A 26350-nucleotide genomic window follows, 5' to 3' on the forward strand; every position below is an offset into this window, starting at 1 on the left:
CTTCGCCGCGCGATTCCCTTATACAAATCACTGTTGAAGCATCCCTGCGCGTCTAGGTCACTGACGGTGGTTCATAGATTGAGTACCCGCCTGAGGGACGCGTCGAGGGCCGTTTCTCAAGGCGCATAAGGCGCGAGGTCGATATGTTCTATAGCCATGAGAGTAAATGAATCCAGAGCTGGACTTGCACTTCATGGGGCATTGAGGATGCAAATATTGAGTGATTGTGCTGATTGACTTCTCCTGATAGTTCTTACTTCTCCTGAACATGGAGTTGCTACGGTTTGGTGAGTTGTCGCGTTCCCTTCTTAAATGTGTCTGCTCTATTATACTGACAATGCAATCCTCACAGGCTTGTTGCCACCTTGGGCTCGAAATCCGTCACAAGAAAGTTGAACAAGAAGACTATACTGGATGTGGATGTTCCCAAGACGTGTGGTGTCATAATGGACCCGGTGGCGCCGATGGCTTTAAGGCTTCAAGGAAATCTGCTGTAAGATCTCCTGCTCCGCGGGGAGATGTCTGGGGATTACTTTGCTCATTGGAACGTGCTTCTCTAGGTATGGGGTGTCGAGGGTATACAGCCAACAGTGTGGATACACGCTCACCGATGTCCAAGCAATGCATGACAGAATGAGAGCTCTGTTGAAGGTTCTTCCTGGAGGGGGCCTTGACCCTACAGCAGGAAAGGCTAGGTCTGTTCTCCTGATGTCTTATTACATGCGGACTTTGCGACGGAGTCTCGATGCTTACCATTCATATAGACCAGATCAGCTCATTCTACCCTATGATCCGAGTTTCCTGCCTGAAAATAACCTCCCTGGCTTAGGACTAGATTTTTCAAGTTTGAATCTGTCGATCGATTTGGACCTGAGCCAACAATCAAGTCGGATGTGGCCTCAGACTCCTGATCTTAGCCAATCTGCTCTCTCTCAGACCGCCAGCCTGAAACTGGACTTGTCTTCTAACAGATCATTTGAGGACATAGATGGTTTTAGCGCGGTTACTAGTGTGAGTCGGTATGGAGGGATAGGCATCGATCTTGGCGGCATCGAGTCCCTCCAGTATGGTGAGGAATCCGGTGTGATCCTGCAACCTGACTTTGAATTCGATGAAGATGGAAATATCATCGAGCTTGCTGGATCCGATCAGCCTGAGACAAGATTGCAAGGGAACATACCAGCCATGGAAGAAAGAGCTGCAGATGACATGGAAGTTGACGTGGTAGGAAGCATTGTCATGGAGGATCAGGTACGCCTCAGAAATTACTTATCAATATTTCAATTGCCTGACAAGAGTACGAAATAGCTAGCTTTGCTTGACGAAGAATTCAAAAGAGAAATATCAGGCCTAAAACCGAAAGCCGAAAACGTTGACATGCAGAAGACCACTCACAACCGCGCCTCTATATTTGACCAGGTAATGGAGGATGAAGATGCTGTGGAGTCGAATGCGGCATTACAGCAAAAGAGAAGAGGCCCCAAGGTCATTGGATTAGATGACCAAATTGCACTGCGAAACACTGACATGGCCCAGTTGAATAATAACTATGTGCAGAACATGGCAGCAGCCTCGAAGCAGAAGCAGAGAAACAAGCTTCCAACTTTGGCAAAGAAAAAAGCTGCTTTCTGGGTCTTCGGTCAAGGCATTGGTTCTGTCGGTGTAGGCGTGGGGGTGTCTCATGTCAAGCATCCATTGCATTCTTTCTCAGGGGACCAACTATATGAAAATCTCCAAGATAAATCGAATGATCGAGTACGCAAGCGTCTTCATTCATCCATCGAAGAAGAAGATCCCAATTTCGATACACGACGGATACGCCCAAGGGTGGAGGATGATAATCAGATCGGACGTCACGACGACAGGTTATGGAATGAGGTTTGTATAGGTCGACGTGCTCTCTATGCTTATCGGACCAAAGCTGAAATATTGTACACAGGACGTCGAATATGGTCGCAATGCACCACCCTCTCTTCGCGATGACCACTCCATCCAAATGCCATGGAACATCACAGCATCTATTCAAAGCTCTCGACAGGGCTCGTCTGCTGCGAACATCTTTCGCGGATTCGGCAGCGCCAGTGACTTCTCATCACATGGAGTTTCAGAGACTGGATTTGGAAGAGCACGCAGCCGTCTCACAAGCGCAAGTCCCCTTGCTGGCCGTGGGTTCCCTTTTGACGCTGAAGCGCTCAATGTTATCTCGATTCCTGGAAACGAGATGGGTGAGTTAGAGAACCTTGACGACTTTGACATTTCTCAGTATCTACACACCGAGCTTGCAACGGAGAATGGTGGAGCCTTTGACGAGGATCACATAATGGAAGCAGAAGACCATGGAACACACTCTGTTGTTCAGGGCCTGCAAGTACTCAATGATGACTCACAAAAGTCAACACTTGACCAAGAGGGCTTGAACTTCCTCAAGTACTTGGAATCCATATTCATGACCACGACACCTGCAAATGAAGAGGCAGGCTATGACCCGAATGTTCCAGCCGCGAAAAATCGATCAGTGGCATTCTCCACACTTCTCCCTCCGCAGAAGACCTCTCACATCGTGGCTACTCAGGGCTTCATGCATGTGCTTACACTTGCAACTAAAGGTATACTTTCGGTAAAACAAGAAGCATACGAAGACCAAAGCACAGAAGAATATGGCGTGCGATATAAGTACGGAGAGATTCACTTATGCATACCAGGATTGTAGGAGGCTATTACAGCACAACATTGATCATTCGTTATCATACCTGTAGCTGCAGAATCCCCCATCTGTATTGAGTGCTCATTTCCTATACTATTTCCTACTCTTGCTTGTTTTGAGTAGAGACATGCACATGTCACTCTATTCTATCCATGTTTTCCTTTACATGTTGTGGGTTACATTCCTCTAAGATTCTCGAATAGCTGATCTATCAAATTTACTACTCATACAGTGTCTGAGACACCAAGCCTCCCAAATACAGTTCTAAACAAAATCTTCCGACGCCTCATACCACTATACCAGCATCGTCACCACCACCTTGTTATCAGTACGAAATCCCAAATCCACTCTTGAGCTAGCAAACTAAACCTTCCATGACAGCCTCAAATTTGAATTGGCAAATCAACGTAGAGGAAACCATCTCGATGACGTCTAAAAATACTGACAGCAAGCATACATCTGAAACAAAGAGTGCGTCCCAAGCCAAGCATGCAACACACGAACTACAAACGAAGCGACACAGTACAAGGCGTCGACAAAAGCTCGCGATTGGCCTCGGAAGATTAGGTGGGCCGGTGATCTCATCATCAGAAGAAGATCAGGCCAGGCCAGTCTGGTCTGGTCCAACACAGAAAATGGACAGTAATATTGCAAGCCATCAAGCAACCTTTCAGGGAAACGAAAGCAGTTTTATTTAGAAGTAGTCGAAAAGACATCGTCGTTATTTTTCCCCGGGTGTAAAAACAACGGTGTCGATTAGATCCATACCAGTATGGTATACGAGAGTACTAAGTAAGTAATACACGCTTCCATTGATGGATGCCGCCGTCTACAAACATAATATACAGATAAATACAAGACGGCGTTTATCATCATAGTATGAGGATATACTGAATCCTCAACCTCCCACAATTGAAGCACATTTCGTATTTCACTACTATCCACATTCCTTCAAGTTGCGCAAGCGATGATGATAATGATGTTCAGGGGGTTCCTCTCCAAGACACGGCAAGACACGCGAGGTTGGCGGTGGCTGTGCCGCGCTGCGTCTTGCGTTCCTTACACAGCATACTGTGCTGTCACAAGAAGTTGTGATCGCGAGTAAGTTAATAGTACGCCCAATTTCGATGAATTTAAATTCCCTCGTTTATGTCTCAGGTTTGCGAGTGTGGATTTATCACTGACGTCTTCTGAAGGAATACGGATGGAGACTAGATAGACAACACAGCAAGTTTACTACTTAGTATCCGCGCGGTCCGGCCGTTTAAGTGGTGGCCTTGTGAGACGCGGTATATCGAAACTGTAAATGTGCCGATCGTTCCATACCCTTACGGCGATACCAGTAATGCAGTAGTGGGATACTAAGTATATCTATCAGGTATTAGGGAACGCAATCTATAAGATGGATGTATACAACAGATCTATAATCTACAATGCTGTGGAATAATCTCTCAAAGACGATCGACTACCTGCTGCAGCTGTGCTCGATTTATTTGTATTCCCTGCTCCGATGCATTGAATGGCCTACGCTGATAGGCCTTCAAGCCTCCGCTTATTTTGGGAACGTGGTCGGGCTTTGGTCAGCCTGCCGCGTGACAGAATTTGACTTTGGGGAAGGGAGTTTTGGGACACCCAAGGCCGGAGTGGGACTCTGTTCAAAGGAACAAAGAAAGAAGATAATGAGGGATGAATGGAGAGGAGAAGAGAAGAAGTGAAGAATTGATCAAGCCATCAAGATAGTATCATTAGTAGTGTGTACAGTAAAGTTGAGCGAAACCAGTAATCTCGGTATGTTGGTTCTGTGGACGGACCCCTCGGGATCAAAATTACGCATGTGGTAAGGTCTCGTCCTGACGGGCTCGCGTAACTTAACCGCCACCGTCTCGGTCTTGTCTTGTCCCCGTTTTGTCTCGTCTTGTTCTTCCAGGCCGTCAAACACTCTCTTCCTTTTCACTCTCGCTCCCCCGAGTCCTCGCTGCCTCGTTCCTCATCTTTGCTCCCTCACGACGTCGACACCCCCATCTCCATCCCCTGCAGCGCCCTTCTCATCTCTTTTCTAGTCGATTTTCTCCGGCCAATCCACCCACCATCGATTTCTTCAACCCCTTCGTCGTGAACATGGGTCGGACCGTCGACCAGGAAGTTCACGCGGCGTTTGTCGAGTTCCGCGCCAAGGAAGACGATAAGGTGCGTGACTCCTGTATTTCCCGTAATATTTCAACCCGCCGCCCAACACCAGCGTCACTGACATGACGAACCTGGTTGTTTGCTTTCGCAGTGTCTTTCCGTCCAGTGTATCTACTGCCAGCAGATTCGCGCAAAGAACACCTCGCGCCAGAAGCAGCACCTGCTTGAGTGTCCCGGTCTCCGCGGCCACACCAATCCCCAGGCCCAGTCCCAGTCCGCCCCCTCTGCCCCGAATGGCATCGCTGCTGCCAATGGATACCCTCCCACCCCGAATGGTGCTGCGGCCACCGCGCCGGGTGCTGGCCCTGGGCCCGGTGCTCTCGCGACTCCCAACGGTCCCATGATGTCGAACGGTGTCAATACTCATGCTACTCCGATGCAGACGCCATTGCAGAACATGCAGAGTCGCGCCTCGCTCCCGACATCAGGCCCAGCCGCAACCGCCTCCACGGTCTCTGCCACCCAGCAGGCAGCTCGTGCCACTCCCAAAGCGAAGCCCAAGAACTCGACCTCGAACCTTCCTGCCCCTCCCCTCGATGATGTTCATGCCGCGTTCGTGGAGTTCCGTGCCAAAGAAGAAGACAAGGTGAGCGAGGATATGGCCCACATGTTGCCTGATAGAAGAACCCTATGTCTGACAGGAGACCACCACCAGTGTCTTTCCGTTCAATGCATCTATTGCCAGCAGGTCCGCGCAAAGAACACCAGCCGTCAGCGTCAGCACCTACTGGAATGCCCCACCTACCTCAGTGTTATGAAAGACTCCATCCCCGCAAACAACCTTCTTCATACTTTCCCCGAAGGCGACGTGGCGCGTTCCCTGCAGATCCCCGCGCCTACCCTGGAACTGGACTTCCGCATGAGCATTAAGATGAACCCGAAGGTGTCTGTTGGTGAAAGTATTTGGGGTCAACGTGATTGGGTAACATTTGTCGGTGGTCAGTGGGCTGGTCGGTGGGGTAAAGGTGTTGTTCTGGTAAGTCGTGACGCTTAATTGGGTTGCTATCATCAGCAACATGCTCACTGTGCGTATAGCCTGGAGGACAAGACTCGCAAATTGTGACCAAGGAATCATCTACACATCTCCGAGCGAGCTACATGCTCCAGACCGCCGACGATCCCCCCGCATACATCGTCGTGAAGACCAACGGCTGGTTGACCGGAGCCAAGGATATTCTGGACAAGGTCAATGACCCCGGTATGGCGGATAGCATCAACCCCAATACATACAAATATCGCATCAACTTGAACATGGAAACTGGAGACGAACGTTACGCGTTTTTGAACACTCTGATGTGGATCGGAAGTGGCTGCCGCAGGGGCCACGAAGGTCAGTGCTCAACCTCGTCATCCAACCCCGAACCATTCTTTACTAACACCTATGCAGTCATCTTTGATGCATTCCGCGTCAACTAATCTGCCACGATATTGCAGCTGTTTTGTCCGTTATTAAGCGAGTAGCAATTGTTGATTTCATGGGGGAAAATCGTTGTCTTGGTTGTTTTTCTTTCCTTTCCACCTTTTGATTGAGCTTCATCCTCTCTTCTGAAAGTGTGGCTTGTGTATTTATCTCTTCGGTCCATCCGCGTGGGTTTACCCTTTCCCTGGGGGATGCCTACCTACCTGCCATTACTTCCATTACCTTCACGGGTCCGCTTGATGCGTTCATTCGAGGAGATTGTCTTCGAATGTCCTATTATGACTTGTCTTTGGGTTTCCTTTATCTTTTCTCTTCTTTTTTTTCACTTCCATCTTGAGCTGTCCACTTTGTAAGGTATCCGTTGTTTCCGTGTTTCCTTTTACTTTCTCTATTACATCTCCTAGGAGCAAGATTGTCATCATGAAGTTTCTTCTACAACCCTGGTTTGTTTATTTCCCTTCTACTTGTCGAGTACATTCGACGGACCCCCTCATCACAACCATAATACGTTGAGCCAAAGCGTCGAGGATACACGCTCGCATCTTGTACCTCTATCTTATTTTCCAGAATGGATATTGATTGCTGCCTTTGATACAGAGTTAGGCTAGGTCGTAATTGGCAGTTAGAAAAGGTTGCAATAGCTATTAGTAACTCGTGAAATCCGGATAACCACTTCGAGATAAAAAGATCAATCAATTTTGAAACCACCATGACTAGTAGGGATATGAGCTTCCTCAGTTCAGCTAATGCTGACTCCGTTATCTATCGTCATGGGTACCAAAGGACCTGATAGTATGAATTATCCCAGCCCCTCACGAAATAGCAGTAATGATACGTTCCTGCAAGATATCCGACATCATACGTGATATTGTATATACCAGTCTTACCAGCAAATAAAGTAGTAGCCAAACTTAGATAGATTACTTGGTATACTTACTTTACCGAACCTCGCCAAGCCCAGCTGAGGGGTATCATAACCAACCATACTTACTTACTACTTATTGATATGATACTACGAAACTAAACCACCAATGGGAAACATAATTAGTATTAAATTGATAGGCTAATATCTACACTTGTACTGTAGTCCTATAGTTGGCATTATATACCATTTTTCGCTACGTATTTACCAACTGCTAGGTTCTTATCCTCAGCGTATTTATCCTAGGTATAGTGTAAGTATTTATTATCATATTGGGCCAGTAGACGGAGTGGGTCTTGATAAGGTAGTAAGGATATTGTGTGGAAAAGTAATGAGGAGGACGGGGTGATGATAATGTTGCTAAGAGGTATTAGAAGATATTGAAGATCTGTATCTGGAATGCGGATGGTATGTTGGATTCTCAGGGGATGTGGAGTGACAATGGATGGTAGTATTGGTGAGTATTTGTTGAGTAGTTATAATAGATAGTTCTTGCTCTTGTTGCCTGGACCTTGGCAACTGGCCACATCTTTGTGTGTATGTGGTTGAAGTAAAGACAGATGGGGGAAGACGGAAGCGAGAGGCCTTCACCTTAGGCACTGATATTTTGTATATTGAGTAGTGGTATGGTAATATAGTCTGCTGAGGTTTATTCAATATAGTAGCGGAAGAAAATAGTTGTGATAGTCTACGCTCTCCTTTGTCTGTAGAATGAAGGAAATACAAGGATATCGATCCCCACATCTTCACCAGCTTGAATCAGTGGCGTAAAAGCCTGCTTGGCAGATAAACTCTCACGAGTATTCTGCCAATATGACTGGATCTCCACTTCCTCGAGATACGGAAACTTCTCTTTCCGACAAGCCACCACCTCCAGCAGATTGGATATGACTTGATCCCTCAGGGAGTCTTCATAATGCGACAGACAAAGCCATTTCAAACTAGACGGCAAGATCTCTTTGAGCGACGATACTTTTGGTTTGTCATCACTCAAGTGGAAATTCAACAATGTGGAGGCAGGAATCCGGAGATCCCATAGCTTAGTGAAATCCGCCAATGACCCGAACCAGTCGGTTGGGGGAACGCTCGCGTCATCATCATCATCATCGTCGTCGTCGTCAAGAGATTGCTGCGTCTCCCCTCCGTCGTTCAAATGAAGGACCTGCAAGCTGTGCTTTTGCGTACAAAGCGCAGAGTAGAATGCCCGAGGACGGAAGTTCATATATCGTTCTCCCCATATCACCTGATTTGAGTGTTGATATTTGAATTTCTCGAGGTTCGCACATGATGTAATAAAGTCCGCCATGCCCTTACTGCCATTAGGGTGTGCACCAAACTCGAGTTCGACAACTGGAGAGGTACCCTTGGCAGGCTTGAAAGCCGGGTGGTCAATTTGAACACCCATTGACTCAACCACGGAGTCCAGGCTCACGGACCGCAGAGCCGGAAGATGGAAGAAGGGGAGAAATTCAGTCTTGTGGAACCATGCTTTATTGTCGTCCGAGGAGTCAATCCCGACATCGACCAGTTGCTGTAGAATTGGCATCGTGTCAAATGGCTTCTCACGTATTGCGGCGCGTGAGATAACTCGACGGAGAAATTTGGGTTGCCTTGTATAATGCATTAACAAGCTTGTCATGTTCTCCATGTGCAAGAGCAGTAGGCCAAGCCATGCATCCTGATTGCCCTCTATCAAAGCTTCCTCCCATTCTTTCGTTTCCTCCTCTGATTGGCTAATCCGATTCACAAGCGGTAGAACAGAAGTGATATCGTGATTCTCCTTATCCCATGTATAGCAGGACCACCAGTGCAACCTGAAATATTTGATGGAAGATCCTATCGCGGGGTTCTGCTGGATGGCCAAGAGAAGAGGGCGAATCTGATGTCCCTCTATCCAGACATAGTCGTAGACCGCCTTGAATAGGACTGACCGCCAACGGCGACAAACCTGGAGAAACTGGTATTTATGTTTGAACAAGACGATGTTGTCAACAATAAGGAGGAGAATCTCGTCCGGAAGGCGATTCATCCTGTCAAGCAAGGCAGGTCAAGGAGTTGAACAGGTCGGGCATCAAGCGGGGAAGGTTTTTTCTGCTCTGTCTGGACCCCATTTTAGCGCGAGATGTTGAACCAGACGGAAGTGGTTGAAGCTAAGCCAGCTGAGGAGGACGGGGCGAAGAGGATAACGGAGAAAGAGAAAGAGAAAGCCAGTCAATTGACCAACAACAAGATGTATACATGACTTTCCAAAACCCATCCCAAGAAAGCAAAGTACCTGAAATGGTAATTACCCTGAGGTATCGGGTGTTCTGATACGTAGTATACTTTTCTGGTCCGATCTATACTGATTGATTACTGATGTTACTGTTGTTCCAGCAGATAGTTACGCGGATTAATACCGCCTTATGCCCGTACTTTGCCAGGACCCTGTATTTTATGCTTAGCGGTTCGGTTTCTCCCAGATGATCCACTCCGTGGGAAACTTACCAAGCGACATACTAAAGAACACCTCGGGCATTTCCCCCGGTTTTTGCACACTATTGTGCCAGCACAGAATCATGAAGAATCTGATGACCTGGGGCGCAGGATTTTTTTTTTCTCTTGCATTCTCTCAGGAGATACTGCAATCCCTTGCTGCCTCATGGCACAGTTCATTGGTAGGGAAAGACCAGCTCGGATTGCAGTGGGGCTGATAGCATCAATGCAACGAACAAGCCTTCCTAACCGAACCATGGACACATCCATACCCTTGGAGGGAAACGGACATGTGTTGGCACGTGTTATTACTTTACGCTCATTTCGAGTGGTACATACTAGATCGCAGGAGTTCGTTTTGAATTACCGATTGGTTATCGACAAACCCGTGTACTTTCGCCGGGCTGCATATGATGTATCGCTGCCCGGCAGATTCATCCGCAAGAGAGGCTTTACAACTCTAATTTATTAACGTAAAAGCAATACCTGTGCCAGTTTCAGGATGCTGTAAATCTAGTTCGATACAATGTGACCAGATCTGAAACGGTTAGGTTACTTTCTTGAACCATAACCCCGACATATCATCAAATGATCTATTCGGCGAGGAATTTCAGCCTGTATCGTAAATACGACCTAAAGGCAGGTCCCGACACAACTAGTATGAAGCATAACTCCGTGAGTTAAGTACAGGCAAAGTCAAAAAGCTGGTTCTTCTCTACATCGCTACATTAAAGACTAACATCGAAATCAGATATCTACAATATTGACATGCCTCAGTTTAGAAGCCTATATATAGTCAGTCATTAACTGGTGTTGATGCCACTGAAGCCGTGAACGTACCTTTCTCGGTGTTCCCCTCACCCATACTCTTACTGCTGCTGCTGCCACTTTGAATAGCTCCGAGAATGCCGTCCAGGTATGGAGCACCACTCCATTTTTGATGGGTGAGTACGTCCACCCCCAATTCCTTCTCTCGTGCCTGGACCATCCGAACATAGGCGAGCATGCCTTCGTCCTTGAACGCGCGCGAGAGTTCCGTTGTGATGGTTGCGTTGGTGTGCACTCCAGCGAGAGAGATCAGTTGCAGAACAAATCTACGCAGGTCAGCTACTGTTAACTTAGTGTTCAATAAGACTATTCACGTACCCATGTTGCGCTAGATCCCAGATGAAGGACTTCAGAGAGGCTTCGTCGAAGCCCTGACCCATCCAGTTGAATGACGGGCTCAGGTTGTAAACCAGCTTCTTGCCAGGGTGTGCAGCGCGCACATCACCTGCCAGCTTCGCAGCCTTGTCAACATCCGGATCACCTGTCTCAACCCAAAGAAGATCCGAGTAAGGTGCGAACTCCTTGGCTCGCTTAGTGGCAGCCGCGAACCCAGCACGGTAATGGTAGAATCCTTCCCGGGTGCGAGGGGTATCGCAGGACCAAACCACCGGTGTCTGGGAATAGTCGTCTGCCAATGCCCTCCGGCGGGAGATAGAAAGGTCGGGGTTCTCTTGGACGCGCTTCTTGTATGCGTCTCGAGCGGACTGAGACGCACCCTCTGCCTCAAGGTGTGCATCGACAGCTAAAGAAACCGTGATTAGCCGAGCCTAATATGGAGGAGCTACTAAGGCATCGTACCCTCATCAAAAGTGACAAGTTTGTGTCTCTTAACCCAGTCCATCTCGTACGCATCGATTTCCGAAGGAGCAGCTCCCTCTCGCTCCATGGCCTGCAAGGTCTCTGCGAGAGGTTCCACATTCTCCGTAACACCAAGGAGGAACTCGTGGTCGCGCACGTCGATAGCACTGCTAATCAGACGGCCGCTCTCCGAGTCCGTACGAGCAATGACCAAGTTCTCTGTTCCCATCATATCCCACTGGAAACGTGCCGCGACAAGCCTGTTGATGTGGTCTCCAATAGGCACAAGGACTTTGCCAGCCAAGTGACCGCATTTCTTTCCGCCGTGAAGCTGGTCCTCGAAATGAACAGCTGCAGCGCCATTCTCTGCAAAGAGCTTAGCCAGCTTCAACACGGCCGACAACCCTCCATGTCTAGATACATCAGCCAATCAATTCTCAACTTCCAAAGGATCTGACATACCCTGTGTCACCATCTGCGACAATCGGACGTAGGTAATCGACGTAGGGTGTATCCTTCCGTTGTTCGGGCGTAAGCTTCCGTCTAGCATCCCACTGCTTTCGATCGTGCAGCTGTTGGGCCTTGAACAATCGCTGGACCTGGTTTGGAACGGTATTGTAAGGATAGTCACCAAAATCGGGCGAGACCTCGTTGGTGGTAGTCAACAGAGAAGAGCATGCCCAGCCAGAGATGTACAGAACCTCCTGGTTGGGTGCCTGCTGGGTCATCTGTACTGGGTCAACGGCACCCACTGCGGGGAGTTAGCATATGCAGTAGACCAAAAAAAGATGGGTTCAAGCAATGGCATACTGGTGTGAACTGGTTTCCCCTCAGCTGCGCGCTCGTTCAGCAAGTTAAAAAGCTTCCTTGCCATCAACGAGCTCGGATAGGTTTGCTGCAGAGAGCCCCGTTTGCTAACCACATCTGCGGCTGAATAGGGCCGCTTGATACCCTCAAACCGCGGTGACGTCCACCACGCTTCCACATCTTTGATTTGTTGCTCATACAAGGCATCTTCAGCAGCTCCAGCCTTGTCACCAGTCGACAAAAGTTGGTATGAATCGGTCGGCAATGCGGATGACACGAGGGGTTCAACGGGGGGCAACGTTGGTGCCGACATCCGCGGATAACCGCATGTGAACGAACGCAAGGCAAAGCGAGATGGACTGCCGGCAGTCGAAGTGAGAGTAGGGATACGTCGAGGAAGTCGACGAGGAACTGATCGAAGCATCGTTAAAATTCAAGCAAGAATGGGTAGCGAATGGCCTGGCATTGAAGGGAAGGGAGGAATGAGGAGGGATGGAGCGTCGTGATGTTGGGGACGGTCCGTTTCTCGGTCGGCCGATCACCACCAGCCTAACCTCGGTCTGGGGGCGGCAATACCCCCCCGCTTATCCGCGGTCTATCCGCAGTCGGCACGGTGCCTTTTGTGGCTCCACAGGTGGCTGGGATAACGGTGAGGTTAAGCTATCCGTGCACTCCGTTCTCGGTAGAATCTCAATATCGACATAGAAGTATGGATTCCTAACCACTTCGTACAGTACATGATCACCATAGCTGCGTGCCATCATTCTACCTATTTGACATACATCACCGACAGTCATAGCGGCAAACTTAACCCTCATCTCTGATTACCCATCTCATAGCCACATAGATGTGTAGTAAGATTACACAACTCGGAGTCCTCTCTCATACGCTTCCCTCAGCATCCGAAAAGACAATTGAGCAACAGGGTCCGTTGTACAGTTTGGCCTTGTCACCAGTGTACGGAAGCCTCTATCTGCGATGACTTTGCACGTCTTCTTATGTCCTTTCTCTTCCCATCCAGCTTTCTGGCATTCCTATAATGGTGGAACATCAGCATAGGCAATAACTTCTCAATCACGTAGCAATCCTTCAAATGAAGAAAGCTCACGCTGCTCACCTTATCACAATACACAACCACACCACACTTCGCACATCTCAGGAGTGGCTTATCCTTCTCCCCACAACCATGACAGATCTTGTGCGTGGCAAACTTGGCCGGCCAACTTCTCATCTCGTCGCTCAGTTGAAAGAGTATATTCAACTTCCCAGGGAGTAACTAGTACGTTCAGTCCACGAGTTAGTACGTATTGTATTCGAGCTCCTGCGCAGTGCGCTCATAACCATACCTTAGAATACCCATAGTGCTCTTGTCGTACACCCACAGTACCATCGAGAAAAAGATGGCGTCTAGGAAACAAAATAGCCATAGTATTTCCGGGCTTCAACTTTGGATCATTCTCAATGGACCTGCCTCGATCCTCCGTGTAGAAGGCCACGGTGACAGGCAAGTCGGCCCTATCGAACGTTCTCAGTACAAGTCGCGTGAACCGTTCGATGCTGACAATCTCAAGGAGTAGACATCCGTATCTACCGCCGCCAATTTGAGGACAGGTATAGTCTCCAGGGAGATCTGAAAACGCAAGAAATATGCTTTGGTCTGCGAGTGAGGCGTAGTTACGCGACATCTTTGCGGGAGTTTGCGGACTGTGTATAGGTAGGTAGATAGGTGGGTCAAAGGATGATAAAACAAGAAGAGGTTAATAGGTAGATTACCCTTCTAGCATACCGGTGCCCAGAAGGAATTCCTTATTTATGATGAGAATTGAGATTGGGGGTTGACGCGGTAGTAAACATGGTCGCTTCACTCCGGCGCGTTGCTCTGTGAGTGAATGATATTTCCTTCTGAAGACTTTTCTATGTCCGAGGGCAATGCTTGAGACTTTAACTAGTGCTCCATCTATTGATAGTATAACTTCTTATACTTACTTAGGAACCTTGTAGCTTGCCACAGTGAGGACTAAAGCATTTCGTTGCCATCATTGTGAATACGTAAGTGAAGCAGATGAGGTTCATTCAAATAGTATTACCATCACGGACAATCATAGACAGCTCCAGGATAGGCCCAAAAAAAAAGGATGTATTACAAGATTCAGCATATAACCAGTCCAAACAGTACATATAGGATTGACATAAAGCTCTTTTCGTATGCATTTTGGGTGCATCGAGGAGCTAACGATAGTCTTGCAAAAGGAAGAATATCTTAACGGCCTCAATCACGGCTATACTCTGATGCGCACGGTCTTCTGCCATCATCTTGGCTAGAATATTGAGAACCATGATTGGCTTTATGATGATAACCTAGACTTTCCCAAGTATGAGAGGCTCTATGTCGTGAGTGGCAGGCTGGCAGCCGATCATCGGAAGAAGCTCGCAACTTGATCCGAATTTCATCTCTAACAAAACGAAGGTCTTGGACTAATGACAATGCAGAGAGGGGATGGCACGGATCTAGCCCTCCTAGAGTAATCCGAGTCGGCTCCCCTGTTCTTAGTTCGTCATACTATATTAGTCATTTAAGCAACATTAGAAGTAGTGCGCTTTCCCCATAGGTGAGTCTAACTGTATCCATGCAGGTCGTAGCTACGAAGAATGCCCCAAGCTGCCAACAGGCCAACCTTAAATGCGATTAAAAGTCGAACATAATGACAAGTCGGAATGACAGAATGACAGGGGGGTTTGATAAGTCCGAATAATGCCGGTGGTAGGTAGTACAAACCGGTTCACTACAGGAACAGACCATGTGAACTGCCTTGACACACGCATGATAGCCGTGTGCATCTAGTTTGATCGAAAAGCCCTGCTACTTACCCACGATGATCCCACGGCATGTATGAGTAAATCGGGATCTAGATCCTTATAAGCAATTATGATAATGCAAGGCTCGTTAGCTATGCCAAACATAGCCCACGTAAGGAACGGTAATTCCTAAAATCTCAGTTATCGTAGCGGTGAGACGCAACGCTCCGCCAAGAAGAGGCTATTAGCACCGGAGTTTGAAAGCCAATAGCAAATGAGCGAGATTCGAATCCGGGTGGCGCTCTCCACTAGACCTTTATCAGGCAAGGTGCTCGGATCTATGATCAGTGGCATCGCCGACAGCTTTTCGATATACTTCCCGGCCCTAAAGCGGGTATACATCATGAACCGGGCATCCTAATGCTATCCCTTGCACCGTCGCGCCCCATCCACTCGGATAGATGGCTGTGATTTGATCACTGAGAGACGGTGTTTCATACACGTGATTTAGCTGATCACTAGTGTTCCCAACAAATTATTCAGCTGAAATCAATCGCGTATGTTCAGTAGAGAGTCACACGTGTGCGCTTAGTTTTCGTTAGACTGGAGTAAGTGGTGAGGTATTCATCAGACCACATCGTGGGATTTGGATTCAAGGCGGCTGAACGCTTCAGGAATCCGTATCTAGTATCTTCAGGTGTGTATCTGGCGGCACTGTTGCACAGCAAACGATGTTAGCGTGCAGTTGTATAACATGGTCAACATAGATACCAGAGAATGAAAAGATCGAGGGCAAATACCTGCGAAGAGTTAGTGCGGCTGGTTGCTGGTTGATTACGGAGTCATGGGGCCTTAAGGCCGGTCCTGGGCTGACCCCACCATCTTCGAACTATGGAGCAGGGTTCACCTAGGAAGATAAGGATCGAAAGTAATCGATGATACCACTTGGAGGCCATGTTACCCAATAGATTCATTGAGGCCAGTCTCTCAACCCACTTGTTTGCTACGTGATAATGAGCTTTCTTTATACGATTCAGTCAGCGTGTGGTTTCCGGAGTCCAAGCATTCTGTACCCGCCAAACTAGCTGAGGTCATGAGAGACAAACCAGCTTTTCATGAACTTCTCTTTGTTGTGTACTCCACAGTGGCGTTCCAGGGAGTGAACTGGTACATATCTATGCTGTGCCATGACATGTGTTCTAAAACTCAATGTAGGCGCTGAGATGTGAGTCTTGAATTATTTTGAAGTGTTTTCGAAGAAGTGGGATATGGTTCGTCGGTCTTGCGGTTGAATCGGCTACGCCGGGGAACACTCTTTCATCTCTGACCCAGTAGATCTGTTCTGAACTGATATCGAAGAGCCAATTGGAGGAGCACGCTAATGCACCATGGATAAGAGCAAGCACGCGGCCCTCGAACGCAACCTGAGACGAAGATCGTTGTCCATACACCTTGGTGGGGTCTTCTTAAGGCTTTGACTCTGGAAGATGACTTTAGCTTTACATACTTTATTGAGAGAGTTGCATATTCGACTTTGCAGATCTTCAAGCACCAGAAGTTGCGGACATTGGTCGAGTCACTGACGTGTTGGTCATGGGTTCGTTGCAGATAGAAGCTGACCCAAGACAGTCGTTGGAGAAGTGGAGTCATGAGGTTTCCTCGTTGGTCTTCACCGTGCCTTCCGTCGTTGCTGTAAGGAGAAACGCGAGGAACTTACTAAATCTGCATTCTTGTTGAGCTAACAAACCTGCAGGAAATAGCCGTGGGGCTGTGGAATATTCACTCTCCAAAATGGACAGTCCAGTGCCCAAACCTGGTCATCATTCACACTATCTTGCAGGGCTCTCATTTGAGTTATGAAGACCCAAGTGTGCACAGTCAAGTGGTTGTGTGTCAGAACCAAGTCTCCTATCAAACCTTGTGGCTACATGCGTTTCCTCTGAGACTAATCTCGAGCTTATTGATTCGTGCCTACATAAGGAAGGAAACCTCGCACCTTGAGGGCCGTATCCTTGGTGTGAGTCAAAACAGGCCTTACGTACCGAATACTGTAGGCTAGTCATGTGTGGGCTAACAGCTTTTATTGCTCTCTATGGGAGGTCTGGCTGGCAGCATGACGAGTTTGCAAGCACTGGGGATTTGGGACAGAAGGTCAACGACAATCTGGATCTAATTAGCCACCGAGGACCTGACGCTCGAGGGCAGTGGCTTAGTTCCGACTGTCGAGTTGGTAAGTTCAGATGGCTTCATAGAAAAGGGTATGCGATTATCTGACTTGCACTAAAGGGCTTGGACACGTCCGGCTTTCAATTATCGACCTGAGTCCCGCCGGAAACCAGCCATTCCATGACAGCGAAGATAACATTCATGCCGTTATAAACGGTGAACTTTATGACTATGACCGTATCAAGGCTGAGCTGTCGGGCGAATATGACTTCAAAAGCAAAAGCGATTGCGAAATTGTCATTGCACTTTACAAACATTACGGAGAGTCGTTCCTCTCGCATTTAAGGGGCGAGTTCGCTCTGGTGCTATGGGATGCAAGGCGACAGCTGTTCATCGCTGCTAGGGATCGGTACGGAATCAAGTCTCTCTACTATACAGTCATAGATGGCCGATTAGTTGTGGCCACAGAGATGAAATGCTTCCTGTCTTTCGGCTGGACTCCGGAGTGGAATGTCGCCAATATCAGGGAGAAAGGCTGGCTATATGGGCACCAGATGTACTTCAAAGGCGTCAACCGAGTGAGTGACGAAATCAGTACGACTTCTGCGTACCATGGATAACTAATCATGCAACCAGGTCGGCCCTGGCCAGTATCTCGTTAGCCGAGACTTCAACACCCCTCGGGTGAAATCATACTGGGATCTTGACTACACCGACAAAGTAAGCAAGCAATCCACGCTAGGTGCCGAATAGATTACTTACCTAGACCTACGCAGCATGATGCCTACCCACGTTCAGAAGAAGAGACAGTGGCCAGAGTCCGGGAGCTTCTTTTAGAATCGGTGCAGCATCGACTCCGTGCTGACGTGGGTGTGGGCGTATTCTTAAGTGGAGGGCTAGACTCTTCGGCCATTGCGGGTATGACGGCACATGTTATTCGACAAGGCCAGAGCCTAGGGAACGATGCAAGCGGAAAACTCTCCAATCTAAGCTGTTTTACGGTTCAGTTCGAGAAGAGCAGTGGATTGGACGAATCAGGTAATTGTCACTGATCCTCCATGGTTCCACAATCCACTTACCAGTCCCAGATGTCGCCCGACGAACAGCAGAATGGCTAGGAGTAGACTTCCATCCTGTCCTTCTGGACGAAGAGGCCATTGCTTCGAGACTAGAGGATACAGTGTGGCATACAGAGACACCCATACCCGACGTGAATGGAATGGGCCGCTTAGCCCTCGCAGAGGCCGCCCATGCAGCAGGCAAAAGAGTCGTTCTAACCGGCGAGGGTTCCGACGAGCACTTCGCTGGCTATGCAGACTTCATATGGCGTTACATACTGGAACCGGACCATTCGTGGGCCTCATCCGACACCATGGCTGAGCTACCGGAGGCACGGAAGGTCGCCCATGAGTTAATCGCAAAAGGCTTTCTAGGGGCACTTCCCCCTCCCTCTGATGCGGAGGCTTCTCGGACTCTCAATGACAGTTCTGTGTTTCCCAGATTCAACGCAATAACCCAGCCACGCTTCCGACAGTGGGTCTACAAAAACAGTCACAATCGCCCCGAGTTGCTGTTTGCCAATAGCTTCAGTGAGAAGGTCCTTGCTGATGTGGCTACAAAGTGGCATCCGCTGCACTCTTCAGAGTATCAGTGGACTAAGAGTATCTTGGCCAACTATATCCTCCGATACCTAGGGGACAACATCGACATGGTTTACCAAATCGAGTCGCGACCGCCCTTCCTTGACCATCACCTCACCGAATATGTGAACAGGATTCCCCCTAGTCTGAAAATCAAATACTGCTCCGCGACGAAGACCTTTCGTGAGAAGCATATTCTTCGCGAGGCAATGAAGCCATTTGTCACCGAGGAGGTCTATAATCGCACTAAGCAGCCCTATGTTGGCCCAACCAAGTACAAAAAGAATGGGCCAGTGTATAGGATTCTTGAGACGTTAGTGACTGAGGCCAATGTCAGAGCTCTGGGGTTCTTGGAGTGGCACGGGGTACAGGAGGATTTCGTGAAAGCCTTTCGCGATCATGATACGCTGTCATTCAAGAATACACTATCGGTGGCTCAGATGGTTGTTCTTGGGAAGCGGTTCGGGGTGAAGACAGCGGAAGATCCTCGAAGACAGGCAGTGGCATATGAGGAGACTGAGAATGCTATTCTTAGGAGTCGATTGTAAGATACGCTGTACTGAGCTTCAGAATAACAGCACCTTGAATCAAGTGAATCTTCAGTAGTGTGAGGGATGAAAGCACGTATTCAACTGAGTTACGGCATCTTGGAGATTCTGATTATCTCACAGAAGTTTTGAACATGAGCAATACTAGTAGGACTTCCCATTCTATACTAAGATATGGAGCATGCATCCATCCATATCATCTAAAGATTCTAAGAATACTATTTGCCATCAAATCCCCTTCACTTCCGCTCATCCAACACAATCAGAAATATACTCCCACCTCAGGCAAACCCATTCGCCTTATTAAACTCATCAACCACCTCCCTTGTAGCCCTCACAATCTCCAAACACCCCGGCGAATCCGAATGACAACAAATCGTCACCGGGTAATCCTTGACCCCCATCTGCACCACCGACCCATCAACAGCCGTCGCCGATGAGTCCTCCACCTGCTGCCTCACATGCGCCTTGACATCCTCAATCTTCCATGGCTTCTTCTTCCGATCAATAACCAGCATCCCATCGGGCCCGTACTTGACATCCCCGAACAGCTCCGCCCAAAACGGCACCCCGAGCTCCTTCGCCGCCTGCTCCATGTATGTTCCTCCTAGGCCCACCACTGGCACGCCAGCAGGTATTCCCCTTATTACAGCCCGTGCGACTTCCAGATCGCGACACATCATGCCGTAGAGCACGCCGTGCGGCTTGACGTGGTGGAGGGGGATATTTTCGCGTGCTAGGAAGCCTTGCAAAGCCCCGACTTGGTATATTATGTTGGCTGTGTGCTCTTCTGCTGTGAGCTTCATTTCGCGGCGGCCGAAGCCTTGCACGTCGGGGAGGCCGGGGTGGGCGCCGATGGTTATGTTGTGCTTTTTGCATAGGGAGACGGTCTCTTGCATGATGAGGGGGTCACCGGCACTAGGTAATAAAAGGGAATTCGGGATTAGATTTGGTTTGGTGGTTTGTGGCTGAAGGGACGCGGTGGATAGCTATGCTACTTACTGAAATCCGCAGGCTACGTTGGCCTGGTCGATGAGGGGGATTAGTTCTTCGTCTGGGCCGCATTTGAAGTTCCCGTAGCCCTCGCCGAGGTCGACGTTGATGAAGACTTTGGTTCGTAGGGGAGGCATGGTGGTGATGGTGGTTATGCGTTTAGAGATACCGTGTAGTAGTGAAGTGGGTGACGATAAATGAGACGGTCGAGGGACCAACCCCTAAGCTGCTTGGAATACGTATCATGGTAGGTTCCATGGTCCTAGGAAGTGGGGTTGTTGGAGGCGGGGAGGCTGCCTATAGCAGTGTTGCGCTGCATTAGCGGCATTGTGCCTAATTTTGGGCATCATCACCTATGCTGCATAAAACTGACTTCAGTGGCAACCTGGCATCTCTGTCGATGCCTTGGAGATCCCCCAAAGCCAATGTCCTGGAAGATCACTACGACCCACTTGCGAGGGGTTCGCTGCGCCCATCCAAAATAGCGTGCGGAGTAGGATCCATTATCCCCTCACCTTCCCGGCGCCTTATCTCCCTCCCTCCCGCTCTCGGTTTCAGATCAATGCCGAAATCGGTCAATAAGGACCAACACCCAGGTGACATCAACCCATCAAATGCTCGACTTTTCAAACCAAGTCTCCTATGACGGCCCCCACGCCAAAAGACCCCAAAGTAGCGTTATATCGACACACCTCAAATCGTCAGGGGTTTCGCAAAGAAAAGTCGTGCAACACGTTCCGCACACCTGGGCACGCAGAATTCCAAATACTGTACTGCGAGCATGCCGTTAACCGGCCCCAATTCCAACTTTCAAAGCAGGGAAAGCTTAGGTGTTGCACCTGATGCTAGCTGTGCGACTGGGCCTTGCACATAATGCCGGGATGCATTCGGCCGCCGACCAGAGCCATTCAAGTGAGGTTGAATGTCCCCAGGGATTGGAACCAACACGAGGCCGGCAGTCATCCTGGAGACCAGTTTTGATTCTTACTCGTGGATCTATCCGAGGGCTGAAGACATTGTCTAACATCTGGGAACAGGCGACAACCTTGTACAACAGGTCTAGACCATGGCATTGTAGTAGTATTCCTGGCAAACGAGCAGAGTGTCGGGTCGACTGACCCCATGTCTCCTTGAAATTCCGCCGTTGTGATCGGAGTGTTTCATTGCAGATGACATTTGTCTAGGGAATGGGCAGTTTTTGAGACGAGTTTTGATTGAAAGTCCGGTGTTGCTGATTGCTTGTCCTACCCATTGTGGAGCGGTCAATGGTTATCCAGGAATGGATGTTTTGGATGGAGCGGGACCTAGATAGGATGGACGAACGGTAAGTCGAGTAGTAGAGGAAAGTCAGAAGCCTGTTGCCTACTGGCAGATGTCTGTACAGTCGTAGTATCTTCTGCTTTGTGCTCTGGTGGCTGTGAAGTCGAGGATAAGCCGGCAGGTGACAAGGCGAGGCGGTCGAATAGGATCGCGGGGATTACCTCCCTCCACCACCCACCAACTAGCCAGCTACACCCAACTGCTGTCGCCCACACCGGCTGAACCTCTCCGATCCCTCTCAACCTCATCTGGCTCCCTGGTGGCGTCTGTCATCCTATCCCCGTCTCGCAGCGTTGTTTCAACATCGGCTGTGGTGTCCCCAGTGTTCAGTAACCCCTTCTTGAGCAACTGCTGCCATCTTCGTGTTTCTCATTCAACAAACGCACTCACTGGTCGACGGGTAATTTCGTCCTCGCAAACAGTGGCGTTTGTCTCTTCCCCTCCCGCCTCCATCCATTATCATCGAAACCTGCATGAAAGGGAGTGTTCTAGCTCCAATCGCCATGCTTCCAATGGAGACCCGGCTCTTGTCTGAGCTCCTACCTCGGATCGACGAATCCGCGTCACACAACTCGCACCAGCTGTCTCCGCAATCTGCTGCTCTAGTGCAACTCTTATCACCTGGAGGTCCCTCTCTCTCCTCACCGTCTGGGGCCGTCTCGGGGCGTTGAGTTATCTATCGCACATCCAGGCTTTCCCTATCTTTTCTGTTTCCCTGCCATCGGACAGACTAAACAGCCTTATCTGCTTTGGACAGTCTCCAAGAAAGCCATTCGGCTGCTCTCCCCTCTTCCCTTCCCACCACCTAGTTGACGAGGTGACCCCCTCCTTCTTTCCTCGGACAACTATTTTCCTTCTCTCCTCATACCTTTTATGGTATATTCCATCTTGAATCGGTTTATGTCATCGTCACATCAAATTTCGATATGGAAAACATCAATATCCCTTCCCCATCTGCTATTCTAGACATCCAACGTCCCTCCACGTCGACTGATGGGCTTTCCAACCCATCTGTTTCTCCCAAGAATTCGTCTGCAATCCAGCGAGGTGCTGCCAAAGATCGCAGCAAGCCAAAGCAGACCAAAAGCCGTAACGGTACGGTATTATTACTTTTCTACTAGTTTTAGCGCGGCAGTTGTGGAAGGGCGACAGATGTATGCAGAATAATGAGCACAAGAGGCATGAGCAGAGACAAGGGCACAGACGCTCCATAAGTCGCAGCGCGCTGACGTCTTATTGTTCACCTTATCCAGGCTGCAAAACTTGCAAGGACAAGCGACTGAAATGTGACGAGACCAAACCAAGTTGTATTCAATGTAGGAAGCGAAACGTGACGTGTGAAGGATACATAAAGAAATTCCAATGGCGCAACGGCTATTGGCAGAAAAATCTGAATGGGGGCACAAATGGCAGTGCAAATACAAAAAAAGGTACGCCAACAGCCCCAGCTCATCGCAGTTTCCAGGGTCTTGATGCTGACATTTCTGTAGCTATCCAATATCAGTCTAATGAGAACTCAAGTTCAGAAACTTCAGGGTCATCCATTCCACAACACCAATCCAGGGCATCAAAGTCACAGCAAGCTGCGTCTAGTCTTCCTTCTTTGGGCTCAGGGTCTTTTATGGGTCTTGCTGACCTGACCTCGAAGGATGCATTGCCTTCAAAACATACGAATAGGCATTCATTTAGCGACAAGGATTCGTTTGGCAACCCAGAAGTGTTTGTTGGTCAGCTAACGCCAGTGAGCTTCGATGAAGACATTCTCGCGTCGTCATTTACAGACATCTCGCCTTCAGACCAGATTTCATGGATTTCTGATGCCTCATTGGTTGCAGTAGAGCAAAAGTCGGAGACTGAGCGCGAGCCCAAACGTGACCTTGGGCGCAAAAATTCCTATGCACAAGATGGTTTTAGCTTCGAAGAATTGATGGAAATTGATGACGAGGATATCGAGGAGATAGTACGAAGGCCCGACCGAAGTATGAAGTCCGGGCGGCCGGAAAACGCAGACATGAATGTCGCACCGCATCACGGACTGTTCAACATCTGCAGGGAGCCCAACCTCGGCGTTGCAAGTCCAGAGATGTTGGTTTTGCAATTTGACAGGGTGACGTGCGGGATCCTGTCTGTAAAGGACGGTATTCATGAGAATCCGTGGCGTACTTTGATCTGGCCATTGGCCAAGGAGACTCCGGCTTTGTATCATGCTGTGTTTTCGCTTGCTGCCTTTCATTCAAGCAAAGAGGTTCCAGCCTTGAGAGTTCATGGTGTGGATCACATGCGCCAGAGCATCACCCACCTAGTGCACGACATACGGAACATGAGGGTTGATGCAGCATTAGCCACGAGCCTGGCGCTTGCTTTTGCTGATACCTGGGACCAACACACTCGTACCTGCATTCAGCATCTGAAAGGTGCCAAAGCACTGGTCTCGCAAGTGGTGGGGCTTGGTGCTCAAGGCGAGATGCGTGGGATTAACCTGAGCAGGGTGCGTTTCCTTTACAACACCTGGCTGTATATGGACGTAATTGCTCGCCTGACCTCTCGTGAAGAATCGGGGGATCAGGAGGTGGATGCACCCTTTTTCCAACCCCCAAGCCACGCTGTACATGAGATTGATCCTTTGATGGGCTGTGCAACGACACTTTTCCCTCTAATCAATCAAGTGGCTCGGTTGGTTCAGCGTGTTCGCAAGACGGCATCCAATTCCATCTCGCTTATCTCGCAAGCCATAGAGCTGAAAAGGCTTGTTGAGCAGTGGGAACCCCCGCAATTCTTCGAGCCCCCAGAGGACCCATCTTCCGAAGTCCAACATAGTATTCAAACAGCCCATGCTTATCGCTGGGCAACACTACTATACCTTCACCAGGCGGTACCTGAGATGCCGTCGGAGCCGACCTCCGAGCTTGCCAAACGCGTGCTGATCTTGTTGGCTACCGTTCCTTCCAGTTCTCGAACCCTAATCATCCAGATGTTCCCTCTGCTGGCGGCAGAATCCGAAGCAGAGCAAGAGGATGATCGTCAGTGGGTGTTGAGCCGGTGGGAGTCTATTCAAACGCGCCTCATGCTGGGCTCAATTGATCGCTGCATAGAGATAGTCCGCGAAGTCTGGGCCCGCAGGGATGCGTTCGAAGATGAGAAACAACGGTTGCGGGGATCGTCTGGGCGCGGGGCCAACTCTGTCATGGAGACTTTGACGAATGATAGAGTACCTCTCACTAGCCTTAAGTCGAATGATCAAATGGTCCGTAGTACCTACGCCAAGGAGCCATGGAGAAGGACGATCCAGGAGGAATGGTTGGCCTCTAAGGCTACTATTGGACACTCACGACGGAGCTCCGCCATGTCCCCGTTGGAGAATATTGAATTCGAAAAGACAGTTCGCGGCAGGTTGCACTGGATTAACGTAATGCAGGATTGGGGATGGGAAGGTACGTTTGAGCTTTTGCTTGTTGTTTCATTGGAATTTTGCTTTGCTATTCGTACTTGTGGAGAACACCAGCTCATTCATATAGTGTTCCTGGGTTAAGACCCGGGTCTTTAGTGTGTTCGACACGAGCGCATCTTCATCACAGGGCGGGGGCGGCCACCACAATCGTTATTCTTGCTTCCTTTCCGACATGGCTGCTCTCGCTGGGCTGTTTCGTCGGAATTACTCGAGCTGGTATTCGTCTCGGAGTCTTCGGCTGGATCCTCTGTTGGAGAAGCTTGGGGCTTATTCTTAGCCAGATACGATCGGAGAGAGGCCAGATAAGGCTCCAGATCGCTCGTTATGGACACGGTAGTAGCCATGGTTGCGAGGGCTGTACAATGATTGCCTGAAGACGATGGAAGGGTTGATGGCGCGACGGACAATATATGTCTTTTTTGGAATTGTTTGGATGGGTCTTGTCGCGCGCGGGGTCTTACAAATCTGGAGCTTGAAATCAGCAAGGCGTTCTGCGATGAGTGTAGCGAATAGTCACATTCTTTACGGGACTACCTGGACGTTTGGTCAGATCCCGGGGTGCTTTCTTTTTGGAATGAATTAATGTCGAGCTATGGCGCGTCGGTATATGATCTTGAGTGTCGCTAGGGAAGAGAAAGATTTCCGGCCGGGATTACTGGCAGACTGGATGGCGCATGGGACAGACGATAGCAGTTCGCAAGGGGAGTGTACTAGGAGTACTAAGATCGACCTTCTGGCGATTTGAATATAGGTCTGAATGGGGGCAGACAGGCGACGGCAGGCGGGGCAGTCAGCAGTCAGTCGCAGTGGACAGTTTTTGATGATTTGGTCGATCGTATACAACTGTCTACAAGATGAACAGTCGGGGCGTATATGCGAAGACAGGACAAGTCGACGGTGGTTATGCTGCTAGGAAGTAGTTGAGGGGGTTCTGCGTGAGGAAGAAGAAACTGGTCAAGATCTGCATTGGGTGGCCGGTAGTGATGGTTGTTCTGTCGCTTGGGCTGTTCGGTCGGTATTGTTTTTTCTGGTCGCGAGTCGAGATTTCCCTGATTCTTTCTTTCTTTTCTTTTTGCTTCTTCTTTGCTTCTTCGCCAACTACCAGAAAAGAAAGGATCAGGATTGCAGGCAGGGTGGGAAAAGCCAGCGTTTTAAGACTGGCCGATCCCCACCACCCGCAGACTACGGGCTTAGTTCAGCTTTGCTTTTACTTGCTTAGGAAAGGGAAAGGGAAAGGTTGAGTTTACTCTGCTTAGTTAGTCAATTAGTTAGTTCTTTTTCTGCTAGTGTCGTATTTC

The 26350-nt window shown here is 49.1% G+C and overlaps 12 protein-coding genes across 12 annotated transcripts; 6 read left to right on the forward strand and 6 right to left on the reverse strand.

Moving 5' to 3' along the window:
* Nucleotides 1-252: 252 nt before the first annotated feature.
* Nucleotides 253-2710, forward strand: An12g07590 (uncharacterized protein; the record flags this gene model as incomplete). Its single annotated transcript, XM_059751039.1, has 6 exons — nt 253-287; nt 353-493; nt 561-695; nt 765-1251; nt 1309-1878; nt 1940-2710. Coding segments are annotated over 6 exons (2139 nt in total), but the record flags the coding sequence as incomplete, so codon positions are not given.
* A 2112-nt stretch (nt 2711-4822) lies between these two features.
* Nucleotides 4823-6307, forward strand: An12g07600 (uncharacterized protein; the record flags this gene model as incomplete). The annotated part of the gene is made up of 5 exons (XM_001395772.3): nt 4823-4891; nt 4983-5477; nt 5547-5867; nt 5927-6221; nt 6279-6307. The coding sequence occupies 5 exons, from the start codon at nt 4823-4825 to the stop codon at nt 6305-6307; spliced, it is 1209 nt and encodes a 402-aa protein (XP_001395809.1).
* A 436-nt stretch (nt 6308-6743) lies between these two features.
* On the reverse strand, nt 6744-7296 carry An12g07610 (hypothetical protein; the record flags this gene model as incomplete). The annotated part of the gene is made up of 2 exons (XM_059751040.1): nt 6744-7073; nt 7249-7296. 2 exons carry the CDS (start codon nt 7294-7296, stop codon nt 6744-6746), a joined length of 378 nt encoding a protein of 125 aa, XP_059605549.1.
* Nucleotides 7297-7921: 625 nt separating this feature from the next.
* An12g07620 (uncharacterized protein) lies at nt 7922-9262 on the reverse strand (the record flags this gene model as incomplete). The annotated part of the gene is made up of 1 exon (XM_001395774.1): nt 7922-9262. The coding sequence occupies one exon, from the start codon at nt 9260-9262 to the stop codon at nt 7922-7924; it is 1341 nt and encodes a 446-aa protein (XP_001395811.1).
* A 1224-nt stretch (nt 9263-10486) lies between these two features.
* An12g07630 (uncharacterized protein) lies at nt 10487-12454 on the reverse strand (the record flags this gene model as incomplete). Its single annotated transcript, XM_001395775.3, has 6 exons — nt 10487-10494; nt 10549-10802; nt 10855-11278; nt 11335-11747; nt 11797-12085; nt 12145-12454. 6 exons carry the CDS (start codon nt 12452-12454, stop codon nt 10487-10489), a joined length of 1698 nt encoding a protein of 565 aa, XP_001395812.3.
* Nucleotides 12455-12690: 236 nt separating this feature from the next.
* Nucleotides 12691-14352, reverse strand: An12g07640 (hypothetical protein; the record flags this gene model as incomplete). The annotated part of the gene is made up of 6 exons (XM_059751041.1): nt 12691-12801; nt 12924-12959; nt 13259-13417; nt 13488-13845; nt 14128-14158; nt 14229-14352. 6 exons carry the CDS (start codon nt 14350-14352, stop codon nt 12691-12693), a joined length of 819 nt encoding a protein of 272 aa, XP_059605550.1.
* Nucleotides 14353-16325: 1973 nt separating this feature from the next.
* An12g07650 (hypothetical protein) lies at nt 16326-16996 on the forward strand (the record flags this gene model as incomplete). Its single annotated transcript, XM_059751042.1, has 3 exons — nt 16326-16392; nt 16478-16629; nt 16691-16996. 3 exons carry the CDS (start codon nt 16326-16328, stop codon nt 16994-16996), a joined length of 525 nt encoding a protein of 174 aa, XP_059605551.1.
* Nucleotides 16997-16998: 2 nt separating this feature from the next.
* On the forward strand, nt 16999-19291 carry An12g07660 (uncharacterized protein; the record flags this gene model as incomplete). The annotated part of the gene is made up of 5 exons (XM_059751043.1): nt 16999-17167; nt 17224-17681; nt 17740-17845; nt 17902-18141; nt 18192-19291. 5 exons carry the CDS (start codon nt 16999-17001, stop codon nt 19289-19291), a joined length of 2073 nt encoding a protein of 690 aa, XP_059605552.1.
* Nucleotides 19292-19572: 281 nt separating this feature from the next.
* An12g07670 (uncharacterized protein) lies at nt 19573-20421 on the reverse strand (the record flags this gene model as incomplete). The annotated part of the gene is made up of 2 exons (XM_001395779.1): nt 19573-20209; nt 20294-20421. The coding sequence occupies 2 exons, from the start codon at nt 20419-20421 to the stop codon at nt 19573-19575; spliced, it is 765 nt and encodes a 254-aa protein (XP_001395816.1).
* A 125-nt stretch (nt 20422-20546) lies between these two features.
* An12g07680 (hypothetical protein) lies at nt 20547-22377 on the reverse strand (the record flags this gene model as incomplete). The annotated part of the gene is made up of 10 exons (XM_059751045.1): nt 20547-20617; nt 20670-20750; nt 20800-20924; nt 20977-21057; nt 21124-21311; nt 21404-21515; nt 21651-21765; nt 21820-21952; nt 22074-22235; nt 22360-22377. 10 exons carry the CDS (start codon nt 22375-22377, stop codon nt 20547-20549), a joined length of 1086 nt encoding a protein of 361 aa, XP_059605553.1.
* A 153-nt stretch (nt 22378-22530) lies between these two features.
* Nucleotides 22531-25426, forward strand: An12g07690 (uncharacterized protein; the record flags this gene model as incomplete). Its single annotated transcript, XM_059751046.1, has 4 exons — nt 22531-22704; nt 22767-23034; nt 23095-25035; nt 25107-25426. 4 exons carry the CDS (start codon nt 22531-22533, stop codon nt 25424-25426), a joined length of 2703 nt encoding a protein of 900 aa, XP_059605554.1.
* Nucleotides 25427-26035: 609 nt separating this feature from the next.
* An12g07695 (hypothetical protein) lies at nt 26036-26293 on the forward strand (the record flags this gene model as incomplete). Its single annotated transcript, XM_059751047.1, has 1 exon — nt 26036-26293. The coding sequence occupies one exon, from the start codon at nt 26036-26038 to the stop codon at nt 26291-26293; it is 258 nt and encodes an 85-aa protein (XP_059605555.1).
* Nucleotides 26294-26350: the final 57 nt, after the last annotated feature.

Source organism: Aspergillus niger (genome assembly GCF_000002855.4).
Source record: "Aspergillus niger supercontig An12".
NCBI classification, from domain to species: domain Eukaryota; kingdom Fungi; phylum Ascomycota; class Eurotiomycetes; order Eurotiales; family Aspergillaceae; genus Aspergillus; species Aspergillus niger.